General features: G+C 37.3%; 1 protein-coding gene across 6 annotated transcripts in view; it reads right to left on the bottom strand.

Annotated features, from left to right (window-relative positions):
* The window catches only part of ANAPC10 (anaphase promoting complex subunit 10), a 141,389-nt gene that overhangs the window by 117,505 nt on the left and 928 nt on the right, over window positions 1–22,956 (bottom strand). For 4 of the 6 annotated variants that reach the window (XR_004082963.1, XM_031066410.1, XM_031066411.1 and 1 more), the window contains exons 1-4: window positions 20,774–20,884; window positions 17,358–17,474; window positions 15,957–16,047; window positions 15,110–15,230 (exon numbers count right to left, since the gene is read on the bottom strand). Coding sequence is in view for 5 of the 6 variants with exons in the window: in XM_031066410.1 (XP_030922270.1) it covers window positions 15,110–15,230; window positions 15,957–16,047; window positions 17,358–17,474; window positions 20,774–20,873 (429 nt within the window). In the remaining variant the exon portion in view is untranslated. Of the gene's footprint in view, window positions 1–15,109; window positions 15,231–15,956; window positions 16,048–17,357; window positions 17,475–20,773; window positions 20,885–22,956 lie in introns of those variants that run through there. The other 2 variants (XM_031066409.1, XM_031066408.1) reach the window with 1 other exon arrangement.

Below are 22,956 nucleotides of genomic sequence, written 5' to 3'. Positions count from 1 at the left end.
ATCTTTGCAAGGCCACTGCAATGCTGAGCAGATTCCTGCTATCGGGGGAAATCCTTCACACCTACAGGAACGTGACTCCAGTGTGAACCTGTTACTTCCCCTGAGCTTGGCAGACAGTACACTGAAGATGAAAAACTTAAAAAAAAATTCTTGTCTGACAGTATCAAAAAATGGTAATGCAGCCCAAAACCAGCTTTCTGTCTGTCTATTTCTGGTATCTAAGTTGGGTAAAGTTTTAGCTGCAGACATACTGAAACAGACTGCATTTGGACAGTCTGGCCTTAAAAATGAATGGCAGAAAATTCATGGTTTGCTGCAAGTCTTTTCAAAATTCCAGCATTTTGAAAGAAGAATGAGGGTCTTTTAAAATATTTTTTTAAACCAGGGTACTTTACAACTCAAATTATCAGTAGCTTAGAGTATTATAGATGCAGATGTGAGAAAAGAAACAGTACATTTAAAAAACCAAAAACCAACAAAGTTACTATAAAATAAATAGCCAATGCTGCACATTGCATATTTAGAAAGAACTGCAAATCTCCTTTAGTGAAAACAAATGTTTTATACCTTTAGGGAAGCACTTCAAATTGAAGGTTATCTCACTGCAATATTTCTTCATTTTATGGACAAGTAAGTAACTAAGGAGAAGTCCCCATGTGTACAAGGTAACGGTGTAGGGATACTTCTAAGTAGAAACCTGGCAGATGATGATCAACCTGCTTTTGAAAACCCTCAGTAACTTTTACCTGATCAGAAGCTTGGGAAAAAAAAAACCAACTGTCAAACATAACAAAAGCCACTAGAACTTCCCATGTTCACTCAAACAAATAGTACCATCTGCATTCAAAAATTTTTAGTCATAACACAAAATAGTTACAAAAGTATCAAAAAAACCCCATCTGGTTAAGTATGTGGACTAAGGTTTTCATAACAACAGAAATAGGGTACACAGTCAGTAAAAATTACTTAAGACAATACATTACTAACGCTTTTATGTAAGTTTGTGTCTTAGTCATAAATTTGAATTCTCACCCCCAAGCATTGAAAAGCCCTAAGATTTCCCTGCACTGAGATAGCAAAATCTTAGTCCCTCCCTTCAGAGCAGCACCCATCCAAAGCAAAGACATCATCTCCTACAACTTCCAGGTGAGTCAGGCTGCTCTCAGGGAAAAGTAGCACTTCAACCATCTACTGAGGAGAGGCAGTGGAAACCAGCAATGGAAGAGGAGACAGCTTCACAAAGAGAACAGAAACAGATTGAACTGGGGTAGTGGAACATTCTACTGCAAAGTCTGAACATATATTTAAAAAACCATTCTGAAGCTCAGGTGAATTTGCATTACAAATGGAACTGCTGACTGAAGAATGGGACAAAGCAGCTGCCTTTTATGAACGGCAACAGAACAGGCTGAACTTGATGATCTTAGAGGTCTTTTCCAACTTAAATGACTCTATGTTTAACACTACAGAATCTTCCAAGGAAGGGAGTATAGACAGAATTTTCTATCAGCAAGAAACAAATGCTCTGAACAATGGCCTTATACTAGAGGACCTTAAGGCAAATAGAATGAACACATTAAAACCTAGAAGATAGCAAAGCATAAAGGGAGAGGTCCTATGAATTTTTTTCAAACTAGAACTGCTGGGGATAAGCAGGAACAATATATATGTATTGTATGGACGCACTGCACAAATTGTTTGAAAATGGAAGTAAAGGCTGGAAAACATTTCTGGGAAATAACTAATTTTACAAAGGGGCAGAAGTTTGCAAATTCGATGAAAACTGTATTGCAGATGTCTGCAGTTCCCATTTCTCCTACATACATAATGGAATGATACTATGTTTGTGTGAAAGTGCAAAAAAAACCCCAGGTCATAATTTACCTTGAAAATTGTTTAGCCATATCCAGGAAATATGTCTAGACATAGCTACAGTTAAATTATACAAAGAAAGTATTTGAAAAAAAAATTGTGCAAGGAATATTAAAGATTTAAGTGCCTGAAAACAGGCCACACTGAGATAATTCTCTATCAAACCATCTCAAATAACTTAGCGGCAATAACCTAGTGACCACATTTCATGCCATGCACTTTGCATCCCAGAGAATGCAGAAAATTAATATGGGAAATGAACAAATGTAGAAAAAAAAGGGACTATCATGATATTTAAAGAAAGTCCATAGTAGTAGTAGCCAGCTGCTAGCTCTCAAGCACTCTTTATAGGTGAGGGGAAGAAGGTACATCAGAACCAAAAAAAAAACCTCATTCCACTCATTGAGAAGGGCTATTACTACACACTGAAGAGAACTAGATTTCTTATCTTCTACTAGAAGACAGGCCCATAAAACTGCATGGCTCTAACTTTTTACCTGTTACACAAGACTGTAGCTCCTGAGCAACTTCATTTGTCAGGAAAAGACTGGAACAAATTATACCTGAGTGCTACCAAATTAACAAAAACCCTACTCATTCTTTACCAGCAAGAGGAGAAGTTGTTGATTTAAGACACAAAAAGCACTGGGGTTAAAAGAAAGTATTTCTCCTGGTTTCAAAGGAGTGGCTTGTTTCTGAGAATTACAGAGGGTTACCTCTCCCAAAAATCAAGGAACTTAAAGATCCTAAACCTCTGTAAATAATCCCCAAATCCTGCAGAAGTACAGTATGCAAACATTTCTGTGTCTGGATAAAGAGTCCATGGATGCTCCTTAAAGGCAAGTGGGGCAAAACATGATGAACCTCAAGATTACTCAAGTGTGTTGTAGCACACAATAAGCAAATGCAGAGCAGCATTTCACAGGACCCAGAGAGTAATGCTCAGCTCAAGGAATATTTACTCATTGGAAACAAATCCAAAAGACTGTTGTGAAAACTATTTTGTGCAAATTTAAAATGTAATGCAGAGTCTCATCTCAGAAAGATCCCAAATTCATAAACATGTCTCACTGGAGATATATTTTCATACAAATGAACTTTAAAAGAGAAGAAATATATCTGTCAGAGATTCAGCTGGATAGTATTCTGTGAGCCAGAATACACTTCCATAAATTTGCAAAGCTGGAATCAGAACTGTTGCCCAATGGAAGCATTTAATTTTACATCTAAACAGAATTTCTTTAATGTACTGGAACAAATGCAGTGGAGCTTTTATTTTTGCTTGTGTTTTCTTACAAATCAATAAGAAGGTGTGTCCAAAAATAACCCACAAGGCTTTTATCCGTTATTTTATGTGGAGGTCAGACTTGAGACTCTGCTTCTTTCAATCTGTGTGAATTTTATTTCTTAACTTCTTTCTGGGAGTCAAAGGTCCCTCAAGTCACCATTCACTCAAAAAATATACAATTTAAAAGGTATTCAGTGGTGTTATGCACTGTCCCTTGCTGCAACAGCATTTCTGCTACAAACAGCATCTGGAATACCCTTAGTGCCACATCCTACAGACCAAGAACATGAGCTCTTCACCATGACCTGTGTAAGAATCGAAATAAAATTACATCCTAAGTAGGCTCCTGAAAAATGAGGGAGCAGTGGAAAACAAAGCATGAGAATGAGTTAATTAAAAACTTGTTTACCAGCAGGCCTGCTATGTCCTCTAGAGCTACTGTGGGGTGTCATCTTACTGCTTAGCAAAGTGCAGTCAACAACAAGCAGATGGAATTGGATTGCAAATCTATGTGACTTACTGTACATCTACTGTGGCTACATATGCTCCTCTGCTTAATTTATTTCTGCCATGCAAGTAAATCTTTTAACTCCTCATGACAGTACGAAGAAATAGAAGAAAGGCCAGCAATTCCACAATAGAAGTTCCTGCCCCACCAGTGCCAGACTTACCAGGAGCTGATTTATGAAAACCTCTGTTACAAATGATGACCATCATAATCACAACAGAGACCTGGTCAAGGAGAGAGAAGCCTACTTTGAATTTTTACTACATCATTTCTTCTGATACTGAATTGCAACTCTTGTTGAAACAATGAAAAAATTAAACATGATTTGATTTTTACCTTACTAAGGTAAAAATGATGTGCAGCAACATCATCTTACTAAGTAACAGATTAATCTCAACTAAGAGAAACAAATTAGAGCTTTCTGCATTTGCTAGGAAATAATCCAAAATAGTATTCATACTCACAGTTGAATTTGATCTCCGACAAATACAGAGGGGGAAAAAATAACAATTTAAAGAGACATATTAGGGGCCATGCCATGTGATTCACTCAAAAACTGTGACTGAAAACAGCATTCCTAAAAAGCTTCAATAAAAACTGTATTTGATAATATTCCTTTGACATGAGACATAAAACACTCCAGAATTCATTCTGAAATAAAATAGGACTGTTAGATAAACGTACTTTAGGAATTGGATGAAGGCAGATAGAGAGCACAGGCCCTCAAGCCAGACACATATGATACATTACTATTCTCATTCCACCCTCTCCTGCGTGTTTGCACGGAAAATGGAAAAAAGCCTGGGAAAGGTTTTTCCGATTCAAACACATGATCTCGGTTATCTTATGACAGCTTAAGACAGAGAACAGCCCTCAGAAAGAAATAAATTTATACTTCATATCTCTAGAAACATTTCCATGCACTACTTGAGATAAGGAACTGGATAACAGCATATTCAATCCCTTCCCACCCAATAAAACTCAGGAAGAATTGAATGTAGACCCTGTGTAGCAGTGTTCTCATCAAAGCTACACACAGACGTGATCCCTGACCAAACTAACATTTCGGTAATCACAGGAGCAAGACCTCCCTCTGGAAAGAACTGCCATGGTGGCAGCTCTGAAGCAGCTGATTCTTATGGTCCAGAACCCTGGATTTGTTCTAGATCTCTACCACCTGGCAGGTAGCATTTTATTCTGAACACTGAGGATTGCTTTAATTTACCACATCAACAGAATTCCTTTCAGCACTACTTTCCTAGTGACACTGTGAATAATCTCAGCTTTCCACTAGAATGTTAGGGTTCAGAATGAAAAGGAACAAAAACAAAAAAGGCTCGATGATAATTATAAAATGCCCCCATATACCTACATAGAATACACTTGTTCCTTTATTTCTACCTGAATTTATGGAAATTTTTGGTTGCTGACCTGACAAAGCATGGCACATCCAGTGCATTTAATGGATTTGCTTTGGATTTTTTTAAATCCTAATTAATAGCAATACCTGATAATTTTGCCACAAGGCAGTATGTACTATAAATAGCCAAGTGTGACTGCATTTGTATGGATGCAAATAAAGATATTATAACATGGAAGCCACACATCCAGAGAATAATAAGTGGTGGGCAAATTGGCTCCTATATTCTTCTAAACTGGGGCCACTTCCTCCCTCCACCCCGCTGCCAAACTGCTGGTTTGGCAAAGGGTCGCGAACACAGTCACAGGAGGTTTCCAGCTGCTGGTGCCTACAAGTTGTTCAAGTGAAACAGAAAATGAGGTGTGCTGTGCCAGCTGATCAGCACCAGTTGAGATGACAGCATAAAACTTTCTTAGGTATCCAAGAAAATTCCCATTCCTCTCATACCTTTTCTTATGCTTAAACTAAATTAAATGTTGACTGTGGCTTTACTCTTTGGAGGATTTTAATACTATGTTAGTAGGAGCACCCAGAGGGATCAGAATCAGTCTTGGATTTGACCTTACTGCATGTATTTAGCACTTCTTAAATTTTTGAAAATATCTAGTGCTCCCTCCAAGGATTACTCTCCACAATTAAGTCTATGAAGGCAATCAGGTAAATCAAAGATGATTGTTTATAATTCACTGACTTTATGCTCCCAATCCTATTTCACAGTGTAGAAAAAAATTGCATAAAGGCAAGTTTCCCAGTGGTGAGCAACCTCTCCAGAAAGAGGAAAGCAGGAGTGAGTGAGCAGCATCTTACTGTCAGCTTTGACACAAAATTAGGGATGTTTTTTACATCCTTTAAGCAAAAGATGGTGGTGTGACTCCCACAATGTTTTCATATTTGGAATCCAAAACTAGGAGATAATTTTGGATTACTCAGGCCTAGGGAACTTACAGAATGGGAAAGAGCATGACTATAGAATGTGGTAGGGTAGAAGAAGAAGACAAATGAGATGGAGAAACAGCTCTTTATTTAACAATTCCAATGCAGGGCCCTTTACTACAGTAAAATATAATTCCCCTTCCAAATACAGGTCTGATGCACTTTTCTAAGATCTCCTTCCTAACATGCTGCCTTCTTGAGATCAAAGAAGTGTCCTTTGTTTCACACAGTTTCCTCAATGGTCCCCACCTCCTTGCTCTGCTAAGTAACTGCAAGGTCAGATGTCTAGAGTCCACTTCCCCAAAAGCCAATAAATGATGCAGCCAGCGAACAAAGATTTTCATTTTCCCTAGTTCAAACCTTGAAACCTTGTGAAGGAAGTCCTTCAAACACCCAAGTAAAAGCTGCATTAAACAGTTTGCCTAGCAGGGGTCTCCATCCTTCTATCCTAGTGCAGAGAGATCAAACACAAGAGACAGATGTTGCTACACGCTCCAGTTTGCAAGTGCACAGTATCACATGTTTTGTAAACCACAGTTCAAATTCATTCTAATCAGCTGAGGGGGTTCACCTGACTGAGCACCATGAAGATGTTCTAGATGAGCATCACACTGACACCCACCATAAGCTGTAATGCTGGAGGCACTTGGATGTTTTAAAATGTTACACTTTGCACTAAAAAAGGAGGGGGAAGGAAGGGAAAGGGTTAAATATTGAAGTAGGGATACCAACTATGTGAGTGTCTTCTGTCATGCTGTCACCTCCCCCTCCATCCACCCACCTTATTCCTCACTCCCATGTTCAGTCTCAGAGAGAATGCTTAAAAGAAGAGAAGAGCACCCAGATCTTTCTTGTTACAGTTTTTATGTTGCCAAATCCCTGCTTGCTTCTCTTACTTCTGAAACATTAATGATTATCTGCAAGAAGTATCTAGTGAGCCTACACTGGTAAACTGTAATTAGAAATCCCTACAAACTTTGAGAAACCATTGACCAACAAGTATCCCAGTGCACTCTCCAAACACAGAACCTTTATTCCAACAGGAACTTCCAGTAAAAAATGATGTGTGAACAGCAGACACTGATGTTCACACAAGCTTACTGCATACAACCCAGCAGGCGATTTTTCTGGTTTTTTTGGATTATGCCCCAGAGGTGCTGGCACAATGGAATTTCAATACCATAACTGCCTATTTCTCTGTGTGCCAGCCTCTGAAATAACAGGTAAAAAGAAAAAAAATACACATAAAACAAACATTCTCTTTTTTAAAATTACAGGAATCACAAAATGAAATGTTTTTAATTCTCTAGTTCTAACGATGTAATTTATAACCATGACACAAATAGAGAAGAAGCACAAAAGAAGGGAAAATACAGAAATAACATAACGTTCCCAAGGTTCAGTTTACAAGGACCTCACACAAAGTTTTTTTTTTGCAACTCTTACTAGAAACAGTATTATTTGCTAAAAATGCAGTAGCTGCCAAAAGCTATGATCCATCTAAAGCAAACATGTTTAAGATGGAAATAGAGTGTTAATACTGAAGAAAGACAGAATTGAGTATACAAGTTTTCTTTTTAAATTGTGGAAGCAACTGCAGTACAAAGTTAAGTTTGTTTTTCATCTTCCTGAGCAAAAATTGATTGCATTTGCAGATAAGCACCTAAATTAGAGAGAAGTGCATTAAGACAATAACAGGAGTAATCAAATTTCAAACTTTCTAATTAAACCTCTTTTTCCTGCAGAAGGTTATTGGGAATTCAACACTAGCCTTGGTTCACATGATAGAACAATGGGAAAATTTTCCGAATGGTTGAACGCTAACCCTGACAAGTGTGGAGAGCCAACTACAATACATTATATGGTAGCATAACCTGCCACCCACGTTGCTGAGAGAACAGCTTTCAAACACATGCACCGAGCTGTAAAACCATAAAATCCCTTATTACACATTGTCCCTTACTTAAGGTGAAATACACTATTCCCCCCCGCCTCCTTTTACAAATCTTGGTGGTTTTTTTTAAACCTTCATCTCTGAAGTTTATTTAGCAGCTAACTGGACCATTTTTCAGACTTTATTTTCCAAATGCTATTTTTCCTGTTTTGTTTTCTAACCAAAATAAAATCATGTTTTTATAGTACACAGTGAAGCCTGTTGTGTCTCTCACTGTTGTTGGTTTTTTTTTCATACTACTTCCACCTGTGTGACATTATCCAAACTTTTAAAAGGAAATGTCTGATAGATGACTAATTCACTTGTGAAGACTTATTTCTGGAGTGAAATATTTTCCTTTTTTTAATGGGAAGATACATGACTCATCACTGGGTAAAGTAAAAAAATGGTTCCATCGTGCTTTTTATTGGAAGATCAGATATTCTAATATTTACTGCGATTCTTTTCCACTGTTATGCAATCTGAATATATTCAAAAAGATAAACTGCCACAGCCTGTGTGGTTATAGACACTGGCATTCATGGAAGTCAACCATTGCTGCAGAATGACAAACACACTCCACCCTCATTACAACATGCTGTAGTTACCAGCCAAACACCTTTGCCTTTTCTGAAAAGGCTACATTATAATAAAAGCAGACTGGCAAAACAAATCATACAGGGGGACCCAAGGGATGGTAAAAGTAGTAACAACTGGTAGAAAGCATAACTCTGAATATGGAAAGTGAGCTACTTAATGACTTGAGGAATGCATACAGCCTCACGCTGCAAAAGGAGCCCACTGAAAACTGCTGGTATGTACAACTTGGTTAATGATTCCCCCCTCCTGCCCCCTCCCGCTGCACATGTCTGCAGCCTGAATCATTGCATTCCAAGATAGTTAGAGGATATACACAGTTTCTTCAGGGGTTTTCAGTTGCAACTTTGCTGGCAATGGGAATTTTATTTGCAAGTGTTTCTATTCTACTGACAAGGTCAATTAGTCCAAGGAACTATTGGTTGTTCTGTCTGATAGCTCTGTGTATTTATTCAAGCAAGCACTTTTATAACCCACAATTGAATGCAGACAGTTACCCTTGTAAACACGACTGTCCACTGGGATTTACACTACATTTTGAGCATGTAAAAGAAAAACATGCTTTTCTTCCCTCAGCCTGATAGCACATAAGTTTGATTACAACTTGGAAATTTCAGGCAGTGAAGGGCATGGGGGCTACTGTTTTAAATAGATATGACCTACAATCATATCTACATATCACCAATATACATATTTGGACCAATTCCTAGAAGCTAAAGAACACAGAAATTTGACTGATCACTCTAAGAGCTCTAAAAATTTGGTAATGCTATCAAAGGCAGAAAGATCAGCATCTCTGCTGTATCCAGGCATTAAAAAGAAAAAGCCATGGTTTAAAAGAAACAAAGCTATATGTAGCACTAAGGGCTAAAGGCTACAGAAAGTGTTTTCAGAAAAGCCAGAAGCACAATGTGTGTGTGCGTGTGTAAATCAGCTGCAGAAGTTGGTAGAGTTAAAAATAAAATTAGGGAAAAAAAACAAGACTATCCCACAGCTCTAGCTAGAACTTTTGTACATGAGCAGCATGGCCATGTCACTGGCAAAATGTGCAAAGAGGAAAAATGACAGATCCTTCTCTCACAGAATTTTTATTAACATATACATGCGCTCCCTTCACCATACAGGTATCTTCTTGTGAAAAAGAGATCACTCATTTATACCAATTAGGAATGGTAAAGGGGTTGGCCTATTGGTACACTGATCTCCATTATTGAAGACTTCCCTGCATAAATCTTTCAGGTATATAGAGAAAGTAAGAAACTATCAAGGAAAACCAGCAGGTTTTCCCCTAACTAATACACTTACTACTCTACAACAGTACTATTATACTTTGCTATACCACATACTTCAAAAGAGTGCTAGAGAATATGTTCACCAAAATTTGCAGTTGGTTTTCAATATAAAAAGTTCAAGCATCTGGCTCCTTCCCCTCACACACAGAGCACTATGTGCAACCTGCTCATGTCCACCAGAGAATTTGTTTAAAGCATTGTAATTAGAATACAATAGTGAAAGCTTGCATCAAAGCCAGTGAAAAACTCCCCCATCATGCTGGAGGACAGTTTACCTGCACTGATAACTCACAGTTTTAAAAAAATCTGAATTTTTAAGCCACTAGTACCAAAAAGATTTTTACAGAAGTAAAATATTTAAAAAGCAAAGATTTGGGGGAAATCTTTGTAAATCCTCCTACAAGAACTTCATGCACTGAAAAGAGATGAAACAAGGTAATCAAACACTTGCTACAGGAAAACAAAGTGGCGGTGTGACCTAATTGTGGCCTTCCAGTACCTAAAGGAGCCTACAAAAAAGAGGAACAGAGACATTTTACAAGGGCATGTAATGATAGGACAAGGGGGAATGGCCTTAAACTAAGGTTTAGTTTAGATGTTAGCAAGAAATTCTTTACTATGAGGGTGTTGATTTTCCAATTTCTTTTCCATAGCGGAATTTAAATGAATAATCATGAAAAAGGTTGTAAGTGCAGGAGAGGTTTTCACACATATGTAACACTCAGTGCTTCCATCAGTTCCTAGGCTCTCTGTACTTGAGTTCCCTCGAGGAAAGCTCTGTACTTCATCAACTTCCTGCCTTCCATAGAGCTGTTGCCACATTGTTTCACATGGCTTTTCCTCTGCTTCAGAGAGTAAAGTCAGACTGACAGAATTAAAAATACAGGGCCTCTTTAAGGTACCCTGGCCTAATTGAGCCCTTCTGGGGCAAGAAAAGGTTCCTTCATGGATTTGTTTCTGAATGCTCAGACACAAAAGAAAAATTATCTTTTATATGTACCACAGCATAAAAACCATGTTTAGTTTTTCTCTACAGACGAGATGCTTATTGCTCTTAAAATACTCCTTCATAACAAGGTAAGATAAAAATGCTGAACAATTTTATAGTGTGTGGGCCAAAATAAACTTCCAGTGTTCTACTAGCTCTATGTGGGCCTCCCTGTTTGTATACACACACCTCATATGCATAAAAGGCTATTTCAATACCTGCACTTTTCATGACTGCACAGTAAGCTCTGCTCTGATGTCTTACCATTCCACAGTATCAAAGGGCAGGAAAATTGTAATCCTGTTCATAATTTCCACAGTTTGAAGCATATATTAGTTATTTCCATAAACACATGCATTATGAAAAAGTCATATCACCTACAGTGATGATGATATTGGCAGGGAACAGTGATGTTACATCATTTAATTTGCCTTCTTTTTGTAAAGATGAGTTCATATGAACATCTCAGCTGGAGATTCACAAAATATCCTCTGCTGGGAGGTGGAAATTTGCACAGACTACAAATGGAAATAACCTTTTTTCTGAAATTTGATTCCTACCCATGAGAAGGCTTAATAAGTAACCAATAGCAGTGGAGCATTCTACTCCCCTGATTTGCAGATTTCCACCACCAGTAAACTTTAGATGTACAGAACTGTTCATCTGTGTGCATCCTGATGAAACAAATCCATACTCAGCCAGCATTAACAGCAAGATAACAATCAAAATGAACAACTGGTGTGATGATTGTGCTTACAGAACATCCTGGAGACAGACAGGAAAGATTGAAATTCTATGATACTAAAGTTTACTCAGTCTTTTCTTAGCATCAAGAGTAGTTTGCAGAAAGCAGACTGACTATTTTTAATTGACATTCTGAACCCAAGGAATAATTAGGGGTCAGAAATGCCTCTTTTCTTGAATGGAACATAGAACACAGAGGAATGGTTTCTAACCAAAGTACCTGAAGCTTAGTCAGGAATCTAAAGGAGTAACAACTCCTTTAGAGCTGTTCCACCTTCAGTGGAAAGCAGTTTAAAATGCACCTTGGAGATGTTTGAATAGAGACTCACAAGAATACATTCTCTTGGTTGATTACCTTGCAGCAGCCCTATGATGAGCCAGCATGTCCTCACTCCTCAGGATCTCAGTCTACTCCCCGTACAGGAAACAGGTGAAGATTGCTCACTGCTGCATTTCAGAGCATGTCTGGCTAAGTCCAACCTCCTCCCTACAGTCACTGGACACCAGAGGAGTAAAGGCATTACACTGGAGTCACTTCCTTAACCACCTCTTGGAAAAGCCTCCCAGCTTGGGCACCCCTCCAGTTGGTAATCCCCTCTCTAGTGCAGAATCTCCAAGCAGTGAAGAAGGAGCCCTGTCCGTGGTGCTCAGCTACAACCCCATGCCACCAGGGAGGCTGCTGTGCTTGCACCTGCTTACAAAACACCAGGCAAGGCCAAAAGGGATAGAAGAGAAACTGAAAACAAACCAGACAGCAGTTCAAAGGAAAAGCAAACAAACAAACAAAAAACTCCAACAAAAACCTAAAACAAAGGCCCCATACTGTTGCCAATAAAGGTGTATTAAGATTAAAGGGCTTTCACCCGAATCTATGTAAAGATCCTACTTTACAGGCTGAGAGCAGAAAGCACTATTAACTACATGTGTGTGTGTATATATATATATATATACACAAAATGAACTGCTGAACATCTAAATGACTTGGAGAGGTAAAATGCAATAAACAGGTGAGCATCACTTGACAAGACCAGAGATCTCTCACAGACAGTATTTCACTCATATCCTTTGCAGTGAGTTATTTCCATATAATGAAAAAGTGTAATAACTTAAATCATATCCTGAGGAGTCTGGATGCTGCTCCAAAAATGCCTCTACAGACTATCTGGTCCATCCAGACTGTTTGTACCATCATGTGGGAAAACTCCATGAGTGCAAATGAGAAAATATTTGCTCTCCAAGCTTGACAGCTGTGATACAATGGCACTTAAGTGCCATAGAAGGCTGGGTGCATACACCTTAACTGCAGTGAGCAAGGGAATAATCCTACCAGATTGCAAGGGCTATTCTCACTCTTACATGGGGTACAAATGAGGGGGAAGAAACCTTTTATTCTGAAAATAAATTCAGTTTAGGTTCCAAACAAGATATGCCTACATGCTAGAATACAAACTAAAGCTGATCTTATATTTGCGACAAAGTTTAGCTCAACAGCATATTGCATTGTGTTGAAAATTAGACCATTAGGAAAGAAAACACATTCGTTACACACTATGAGTTGGGCAAGCATCCATGGAAAAATATAAAATGCTTTAGCCTGATTTTCCACCCAGTTAATCAGTACTGAAGCCAATGGAATCACTGTATAATTAAGCAGATTTCTGTAAAGAGCTCATAACAGTTCACACTGCTTTAATAACCTCCCCATGTGTCAGAGAAGCTGAAGAAAGTTTCAAGACTGAAGGAAAATTCAAGAAACAGTATCAAGCAGTTTAGAAAATATGAAAATTGATAGCAACATGTAACATCATGGTGATGACAGTCACAAGCATTTTACAGCATCAGAATATTATATCTCATTAATAAGAAGTGTGACCATATTTTCTCCTCAGTTTGGAAGTAAAAAAAGCACAAGAGCATGTGGTATGCATAAGAATTACTCTGTCATGCATCATATTACAGTCACATTCATATACCATAAAAAATGCTAGTAACTTGTTTCATATAGAAGCACCATTTTTAACTACATACATTATGCATAGAATCCTGTGTTTGGCAAGAAAAGAGCTAAAGAAATACAGCCTGAGACACTGGAGAAAACTAATACACTTGTTATACATTTTATTGCTCTACAGATCTTTAATACATTAATCACACACATACCCTCAAGAGCTGGAGTTTACCACTGTATGAGAAACTTAAGTTAGGCAGCAAAATGTACAGTGCTGTACTAAGCATGACTACAAAAAGGACAATAATCATTTAGTTATTGAAAGGGCAGATAAAAGTGCAAAAATCAAAGTGATCATTAAGGACAACAATGACATCTAGTGGATACTCGGAAAACTGACCCACAGCCTAACAGGTGAAAGGATCCAGCTGCCCTTCCTCAGATACTGTGCAGCTCCCAAAGTGCTATGACACAATTAGGAAGATGGAGAGAATTTACAGCTGATGAAAGTCAAAATAACGTGATGATTTATTTCTTCCAAAAGAATATTTAATTAATTAAAGAAAAATAAAACATGTCAAGAGCCTCCCATTTGATACTTAGGATAAAAGTGTAAGTCAAAACTTGAGAGAACATCACAAATCATTGAAAGGATATAGATAGATACATAATGCTATCAGATATCTCTACTACACTATTTTTTACTCCCACAGCATCTACAGTTTTGTACTTACAACTTCCTCTTGGGACTTTGGTTTTCAGTCCCAACAATCCAAAGTGAAAAAATAAAAATCCCAGAAGTAAAACTTCAAGTCACCATTTAGCACCACCCTTTTCTCATCATCCTAATCCTTCTGTTATTGTAATACTTACCATATAAGGCTGCTAAGTTAAACCTTCCCAACATACCAGCCAGTAACTGCTGAGCTCCGGAAGAGGAATTTGAAACATGAGGCTACCCTGACCCAGAATGAGCAAAGATACCTGCTCATAAGTAACCCGATTAGTTTCCAAGGTGGACGTCTACCAAGATCATGGATTATGTCAAATCTGCTTTTACTGTTAACCAAAAGGTAGGCAAAACTAAGCACTTAAAGCAATACAAATCTTATAACAGTTCTGACTAGAAGCATCACCATAAAAAATACTGGATTTGATATTTTAAAAAATAGAACACTAACAAAACACTACAACTCTGTCTCATTCAAAATCTTAACCCGATCTGAAGAACAGAAAATTGGATTTTGCTTCATATTGTTAAAAAACCTCATCCCATCCAAAATTTTTGCATCTCAATAACAGTTGAGAATTAAAAAGAAAAATATTAGAAACAATACTCAGAAGTAAAAATTTATGAACATATTCAATTATAATGATGTTTGGTAAAAAGAGTCTGAGAAAAAATAACAGAAACCAATCTACTAAATTTACAAGATAAAAACTAAAAGCAAATACCTAAATAAACCCAGCCATTTCCCGCCTTCAACACAATGCCATATTTTACCTCCAAAAACCACTTTATTATATCAGATGTCCTAACAAGAGAGAATTGTTTTAAGATAGAATGCAAAGCATCATTGACCTACCCGGATTTCCTGGAGATTATGAAAATTATTTCCTACTCTGACAGAAATCTTGCTTGGAGTGTAACTTTCATCAGATTTGTAGTCTGCATAAATACATAAGGTCTTCACTGTTGTTTTTCTTCTGCAAGAAGCAACACAAGCTACGTAAGTATCATAAAGAAAAATATTCAGGATGAGTTTGTTGCCAGCTTGCAATAACTAAGGATTTAAATGTTCTGAAAATGAATGTAAGTGTGCCTAGTGACTCATAAGAAACTTGCTGTTGAAGAACTAGGTGATTTTCCACATGACATTATGCACACAGTTGATTTTCACCATTCTCCTTTGCCTGCCTTCAGAAATGTCAGTATATCAAGAAACAGATGCCAAATAAGCACTTGTACATAATGAAGCTTAAGTTAGGCTTTTCAAATATGGGCTCTCTTATTACACCAAGGCCTTCTCAAGAAAGTAAATTAAAAAAGGGACAAACATCTAAAGTTTGGTTAAAGTACTGAAAACATCCTATGCAGGATGGAATAAAAAAAGGTTTCTCAAACTCATTTGTTAGGTTATGTAGGAGCCATCTACCCTCCAAATGACACTCAAAGACACAAAATCAGGACATAAGTCACCTTACATGAGTAAATGTGATGCTGTCAGAACTGACATACCATTAAACATTCATTTTCGTTGCTTATTTAGACATTTAGTGATCATAATATTTGAAAATCTCATTTTTAGAAATGCTATCTGACTTCTTACCAATTGGGTGACAGAACTAACCCAGGAGCTCTTGCACTTCCAGAATTCCTATCTTATTGAACAGTACAAAACACCCTAACCCACAGGGAGTATATTTTAATACCTAAATTGGATGTTCACCAAATGAGGCTGTGATCCATCTGACTGCCAGTAAGTTTCTAGATTATCATCTCGTAACTGATCCACTCCAAACCCTAAGAAAAAGAAAATGTGATAATCTTGAACATCCCATTTCTGTGATGCAAATGTAGCTCTTCTTCAACTGTTACAAATTAATGTCTCCCAAGTTATAACATACTAGGAAATATGTCTAGATATCCAAGGTGCACCTATGCTTTTCTGACGTGAAACTGAAATAGGGGAATCGGCAGAAGTGCAATACTGTTGAGGTCTGTGGGGTGCAAATCCATGTCAACATGTCCTGGAATTTCAAGTGGTTAAGTAGTAATTCATATTGGTTGCCAAAGCAATAATTAACAGTTGGACTTTTCCACATCTTCTGTAACTTAACTGCTGAACTAAAGCAAAATCATTAGCAGAGACCATTCACTATAAAATTTTCGCCAAATGTAACATTTTCTTTTCATGTCCTGAAATATATTTGCTTTTTCAAGTACTATCTAGAATAGGCAATAGATGGCAAAACCAGTATTCCTAAAGGTTAATGCCATCACATTTGAAGAAGCAACTCTAGCTTTGTATTTTCTATTCCCTCATTATCCTTTTACTAATCACATCCTTTTATTGACTGTTTACACTAGCTACAGTTCCAATATAGCAGCTGAAGTTTAATCTGCAATAAAAAGTTTCCTTCAGCCTGTTTAAGCAACAAAACCACAAGACATTTTTTCTCCAGTATGCCAGGATTTCAGATCAAAGTCATTCAGCCTGAGCACAATATTGTGACATAAAGGGATCACTAACCCTAGGCTGCAGCAAGACAGCTGCTCAATTCCCAACAGATATTTCTGAAATAGCAACTCAAGCACCCCAAAGGGAAAGAATACAGATTTTCAGATATTTTGAGCAGGTATCACAAACTGCCCCTCAGGACCACAGGTTCATTTTACTTGCAGGGCTTTAGGGCCACCCTGTAACAGCTGAGCCCACACAAAGTTTCAAAGCTCAGGCAGAACATTTAGGTCTCCCAGCAGCACAGTTATCCTTAGTTAAACATGGAAGACACCCAGACAAAATGCCAAAGCATAGAAACAATTTCCTTGTGCTGGGTGTGATTCTGCTCACATGGCTTAGTTTGTTCACCATGTAAATGAAAAGAAAAATTAATATAAAATATGTAAGAGTTCTGTTTAGTTCATATCAGATAGTTCCTCATAGAAGGATTTCTGATACAGTTATAACTTTCATATTGCATCACATATAGAGAAGGCCAAAATTATTTGTAGTAACTACAGCCTACACTACAGCAGTTCTACTGCTGTGGACATCTTCCTCACAAAATATAAATGTACATGCAATTTTTTACATCATTGTTGTGATTTACCTGGCTTACAGGATGAAAGAGACCAAACTGCTTGTGAGCCTATTTCTCTAACAGTACCAGTCCTCTCTAACTGCTTTGGATCAGCACCAGGTGGGGTCTTGTTTGGGGTGGTCATTTCTAGTGAGAGAAAACAAGTGAGTTAGTTGACATATTTTTAGCTTGATGGGAAAATTAAAGGATTTTGTTCACATAGTCAGTTTAATTCTTTGGCTTCACACTTTTATAACAGCCTACAGAATTTATACATACCCATACATTTTTGCATGTCTGTTGAACATTTCATTTATATATATAAAGTAATATGTATAAATATATAGAATAGATATATGCAATATATGTAAGAGGTTCCACATATGTTTAAATTTTGTGTTCTTAAGAACTCAATACATGCTTGCAACATCCATAAGACACACTTTACTTGTATCATTCTAATTTATGCATATAGAGTTAGTCAAGGTTTCAGAATTTGGTTTTTACAGTTCTGTTTTTTAAGAAATTAAAATTGCAAATGTTAATTTAAAGGCTAGCAGTACAACTTCATTTTCTCCCACAGATACACTTAAAAGTTCTCTCAAACTACAAATTCAGAAACTAGAGCAAGAGATACTTCTCCCCTAAAATAGGAAATGGAAATTTAAACAAAGTGTATAATTTGTAGCAATTGGTTAGAGCCACATTTATTCACGGACATTTCCTGAACTTTACAACTTCATCTGGAATCATTAACTTGTGACTTGCACTGTTTAAGTAATCACACTCAGCCTCAACACCCAGACTATCTCCACATATACGACAACTTAATTAACCTGGATTTTGTTAAGTACAGAGCACTTGACTATTTCCTAGGAAGTAGCTTAAAATATTTTTTAAAAAATTCCAAAGAAACATAAGTTCCGTGAAAAGAACTACATTAAAGCTTAAAATTAACATAGAGCATTAAAGAGTCAGAGAATTAGAGCTGACCTCCCATCCTTTGCTTACATGCATGACACCATATCATGCTCTGCTAATCTCAGAAAAAGTCTTCCAGTGCCTCTCCCAGGCAGCAAATAAGGGACTGAGTTAGGCTGGGACCCACAAGATCCACGCCTTACCCACTACAGAGCTGACACCAAGCAGAGATAACATTTTCTATGTACGAGTGAATCTGCAGCTAAAAAATCCCACAGAAAATCTGAATCCTCTAGTGCACCAAACACTTTCTATTGACCCTTGAGTATTTTCTTTTAATTTTGCAAACATGAGGCTTGACACTGACATTTTACCTGCTTTCTCATATACAAGACTGCAGTCCTAACTACCATAAACAAAATCTGAAGAAATAATTGCACATGTAGAAAAATCTAAATACTGACAACAGCAAGTATCACAAAAGGCCTCAGACAAAATCCTTGTTCAAACACCATCCTCTCAGAAGAGATGTTGGACACTACACAGCTAATCCTACAGATTTCATATATATATTCACAGACATATTAATTCTAAGGCCATCTAAATAAAAAAAAAACTTGGAAAAAAATTAAAAACATTTAGTTCACAGCTACTCTTAAAAAAAGCATTTTTCACAGAATCACAGAACGGTTTGGAGTGGTAGAAGGGACCTTCAAAAATCATCTACTAGTCCATCCCCCATGCTGCACCAAAATTCAAACTATGTTTATTAAGCATTGAGGAGACTATTATCCCGGACTTGTGAATTTTAAAGCTCAAATGACCTTCTAATCCAAACTCTGAGCAATTTTTTTTTACTTTTGTGACAGTGAACTAAGAGAGGTTGAGTTGCATTCATTTTAATTCTCAGATTTACACAGACATCAAAAATACTGTTCTTCCAACCTCTAAAAATATACATAGAAATTTCAACCTCACAAAGTAAAGCTAGATTGTTCACTTGTAATTCAAGTGATTACATCTCAAAAACATAATAGAAAACATCTTTTGAATATTACCACCAGCAAGTCTTGACACTCTTTTGACTTAAAGAGAAAATGAATGAAAAACGCCAAATCTCACCCTTAAGACACAAGGACTATGCAAACATCCCATCAAAACAAGGTAAATCACAGAAATTACATTGCTCACTCAGATTACATCACACATTTGATTATATATGCTTTTAGAAAAAAATTACTGGAATTTTCAAAGCATGCAGAATATCTTAAGATAATGATGTTGAGCTTTCTTATAAGCTTCAGCACACAGAGCAAAGTTCTAAATAGCTTAATAATGCAAGACTTGTATTGCATTGGTTCTCAAAAGTTGGAGGCATTACATTTTGGGGTTCTGAAATACACAGCAAGAAACACCATTCCACTTCCCTCCTGTTTTAAACTGAGCTTATTTCCTTTTATCTAACAGGAAAAGATTCTCAAAACCCAAAATTTCAACTCCAAACCACTGCTAGTAAATAAATCAGCCACATATTGTGTACTAGTGATGAGAAAGACTGAAAATTTTCAATGGCTGAACTAAATGAGTCAGATTTTCATGAGGGAAGTTCTGCTCAAGAACAATACATTCTGGAGAGAATGTAGCTCCCCAATACTCAGAACTTTAAAACCTGAAAGCTGATAGAAGTACTAAGGAAAAATGATGTAGCAACAGGCCAGCTCACTCAAGTCACACTTCTGGACATTTTACTAGCAGAAGTAAAAGTACCTCATTTTAAATGAGACATCAATACTTAGCTCTAAAAGGAATTTAAGTCACCTAATAAAATTTTTCTTTGCTTTTTTAAGCTGCGTAAAAACAAGTAAATTTTTTAGAAGGTCTTCTCCTTGACATGCGCTGAAAAATGGAAAGACACACTGCATCTTTAGGAGCATTGGCTGGAAACATCTCTGATTTTCAATTCAGTTATTCCAAAAGATCATTAACAGGCTGCTGTTTCCTTATTAACAGCATGAATATATGAATGTCTTCATGACATGATCAAGGCCACACTTTCATTTTTGCCATTTTCCCCTCTGTGGTTTGCACATCCTTTGGTCAAGACAAAGCAGCAGCTTTTTCCCCCATTCTTGATCTTTTTATCCCTCATCTTTCTCACAGAACTTCTCTCTTTTCCAGAAAACATTCCAGCCCTGTAACAGCCAACTGAAGCTGTTTTAGCAAGCACAGTTGATGAAGAGAGTGAAATGGATTTAAATGGTTGGACAGTCTGCCTTCCCCAGCCAAACCAGCCAGGCTGTTCTCAGGGTACCAGCAGGAGACACCTCTGAAAGCTGCACAGCAAACCCTTGTGTAAGCACACAACACAGCCAAGAGGAGATACTGGAGGATACATCATGGGCCCTTCCTACTAAAGCCCCATAAAAATCTAGGCTCAAGGAAACTTGCAGATTCCAAAGCAGTTTTCCCCTATTAAAACTTGCAATTGCACCACGCTGTAAGCACAGAACTATTTAAATACAGACCTGTAAGGGCCTTTGAGAGAGCTGACTGCACCTGGGAGATGTCTGTCCAGACATTTACTTCTCCAGCAAGAGATCTGTGGACACCCAGCTTCAGTTTCATCAACCTGAAAGCTAAAGATTTTCCTTTAGAATCCAAATCACCTATCACCACCTAAAAACAAGCACCTCTTGATCTACAGAGAACTCAAAGATTTGTTAATCACTGGCCTTTACACAGCAACACTTCTATTGATGTGAAGGCACTCATCAAATTTGCTCTGTTTCCTCTTTTCTAGAGTGTCTATGCCTGTCAAGCTCCCCTCATAAAGTTTAATAAACCTAATATTCTTGCAGAGTCTAGGTATCTATCACTTGCTTAAAAAAATAACCAGACAATTTTAGCTAAGGCCCTTTATCATCAGAGCAATCACTTCCCTTGTCTTTATATTTACACACACTGGTTAACGTGACAAAGCAACACCTGGGTAGTTGAAACAACATAATTCTCAATGAATATTGGCTTTACTGTGCATTATAATGCTGAAATGCAGTATAAATGCCCAGTGGTTTTTTGACACCCTTTCCACTAACCAGGCCTTTGATTTTTTTTATTCCTATGTTCTCTTCCTCCCTCAGTTCCTGTGAGCTGAGCTTAGTTACATTGATTTCCAACCTGCCACCAAGCTTCTCAAGATGGCTTTTAATTCCAACCCTCAGCTGTACAGTGCTTGCAATCCTTTCAACTTTGTATTCCACATTCCAGGGAACAGTGAAAATGCACTCAAAACTGAACTCTCCAGGAGCATGTTTCATGACACCACTGTTTAAAAGTGAGTAATTTACAAGTCAGATTCAAAAGCTCTTAAAAAAGGATCTTTAAAAAGAATTATTTTCAGAGCGTACTTCAGTAGCTTGAACAATGGCAGAAATCCTGTAAAACTCAAGGCAGACTCCTCATATTCCCCCCTTATTAAGTGCATTAGCTACCGTAAAAAAAAAAGTTTAATCCAAACTACTCTCAACAAGCCACACGAGAATATTTCCTATGTGCACACTGATTTTAATTGTCCTCTACTTACTGACAAATTTCCTTCCCAAACCACCTCCTCAGAATCATTCAGGAGATCAGAGATCATCTGGCTTTTCTCTCTTTTTTTATTCTTTCAAGACGTAACACTCTGATTGCATCCCAATAATATAATTTTATTCAGTTTTAGCAAATATCTGACTACGGCCTTTCCAGGAAAACTGAACAAAGGTTGCACTGACTGCTTCAGCATTTTTACAACATCCATAAGACTGTTTTTCTTGTTCTTAACAGAAGGGAATTTCATACCTAAGATTCTCTGCTTTTCTTAACTGCACTACTCATTTTACTACTCATTTAGAAGCTCTTGTTCCTGCTCTCATTTTCTTTGGCTGGACCCTTGCTCTTCTAAGGCCTTTAAAGATCTCAAGATATATCTGAAAATCAGCCTCTCACTATGCTTCCTAATTTTTTAATTAGATGGAAGATTAAACATTAAATATTAAAATTACTAGAGCTTAATTAATATTTAATAATGATAGTAAGTGTTCAGCAGCACCGTATTTTAACTAGCTCACCTGTACATTTGATCCCTCAGATTATTCTCCCAATCCAACTTTAATAAACTTATTATTTTTACCCTGCCTCCAGTGCATTGCTTTAAGCCTATCAGTGAAAATTACCAGACTTTCATTGTCAAAAATAATTTCTTTTTTAAAAAAGATAATTAAAATAATTATATTAGCAATTTTATACATATATTTCTAATCAATCTAAAAAAAATTTTTAAATATGTTTTTGTGGAAGCCCAGACTTTCCAAAGTTACCTGGTAAGGCTACAAGCAGTTCCTTAAAGGAGGCGAGCACATCTTTACAAGGAGTGTAAAGTGTAAATATTAGGTGGAAGCTGTCGCAAAAACCAACAGCAACCAGAGAACGAAGCCGCTTTGAAAAGCCAACCGGTAGCAAAACCCTCACGACTTGTTTGTAGGGCTTTCAACCAACATTAACTATATTAGTTATAATTGTAACAATTATAAACAAATATAATGAAAATTAACCAGGTTTACAACACTATACTGGGGCCGTGGCCCCCAGGCCTACAAACCGCTTTGGTATCGGAAATGAAGCAGCAGCAGCAGCACCTACTCACGGCACGGGCCCCGCCGATCCCCCG

The sequence above is a fragment of the Geospiza fortis genome, unplaced genomic scaffold (assembly GCF_000277835.1).
Source record: "Geospiza fortis unplaced genomic scaffold, GeoFor_1.0 scaffold11, whole genome shotgun sequence".
In the NCBI taxonomy this organism is placed as follows: domain Eukaryota; kingdom Metazoa; phylum Chordata; class Aves; order Passeriformes; family Thraupidae; genus Geospiza; species Geospiza fortis.
Note: the sequence above shows the minus strand (reverse complement) of the source record. Positions and strands in the feature narration are given on the sequence as shown.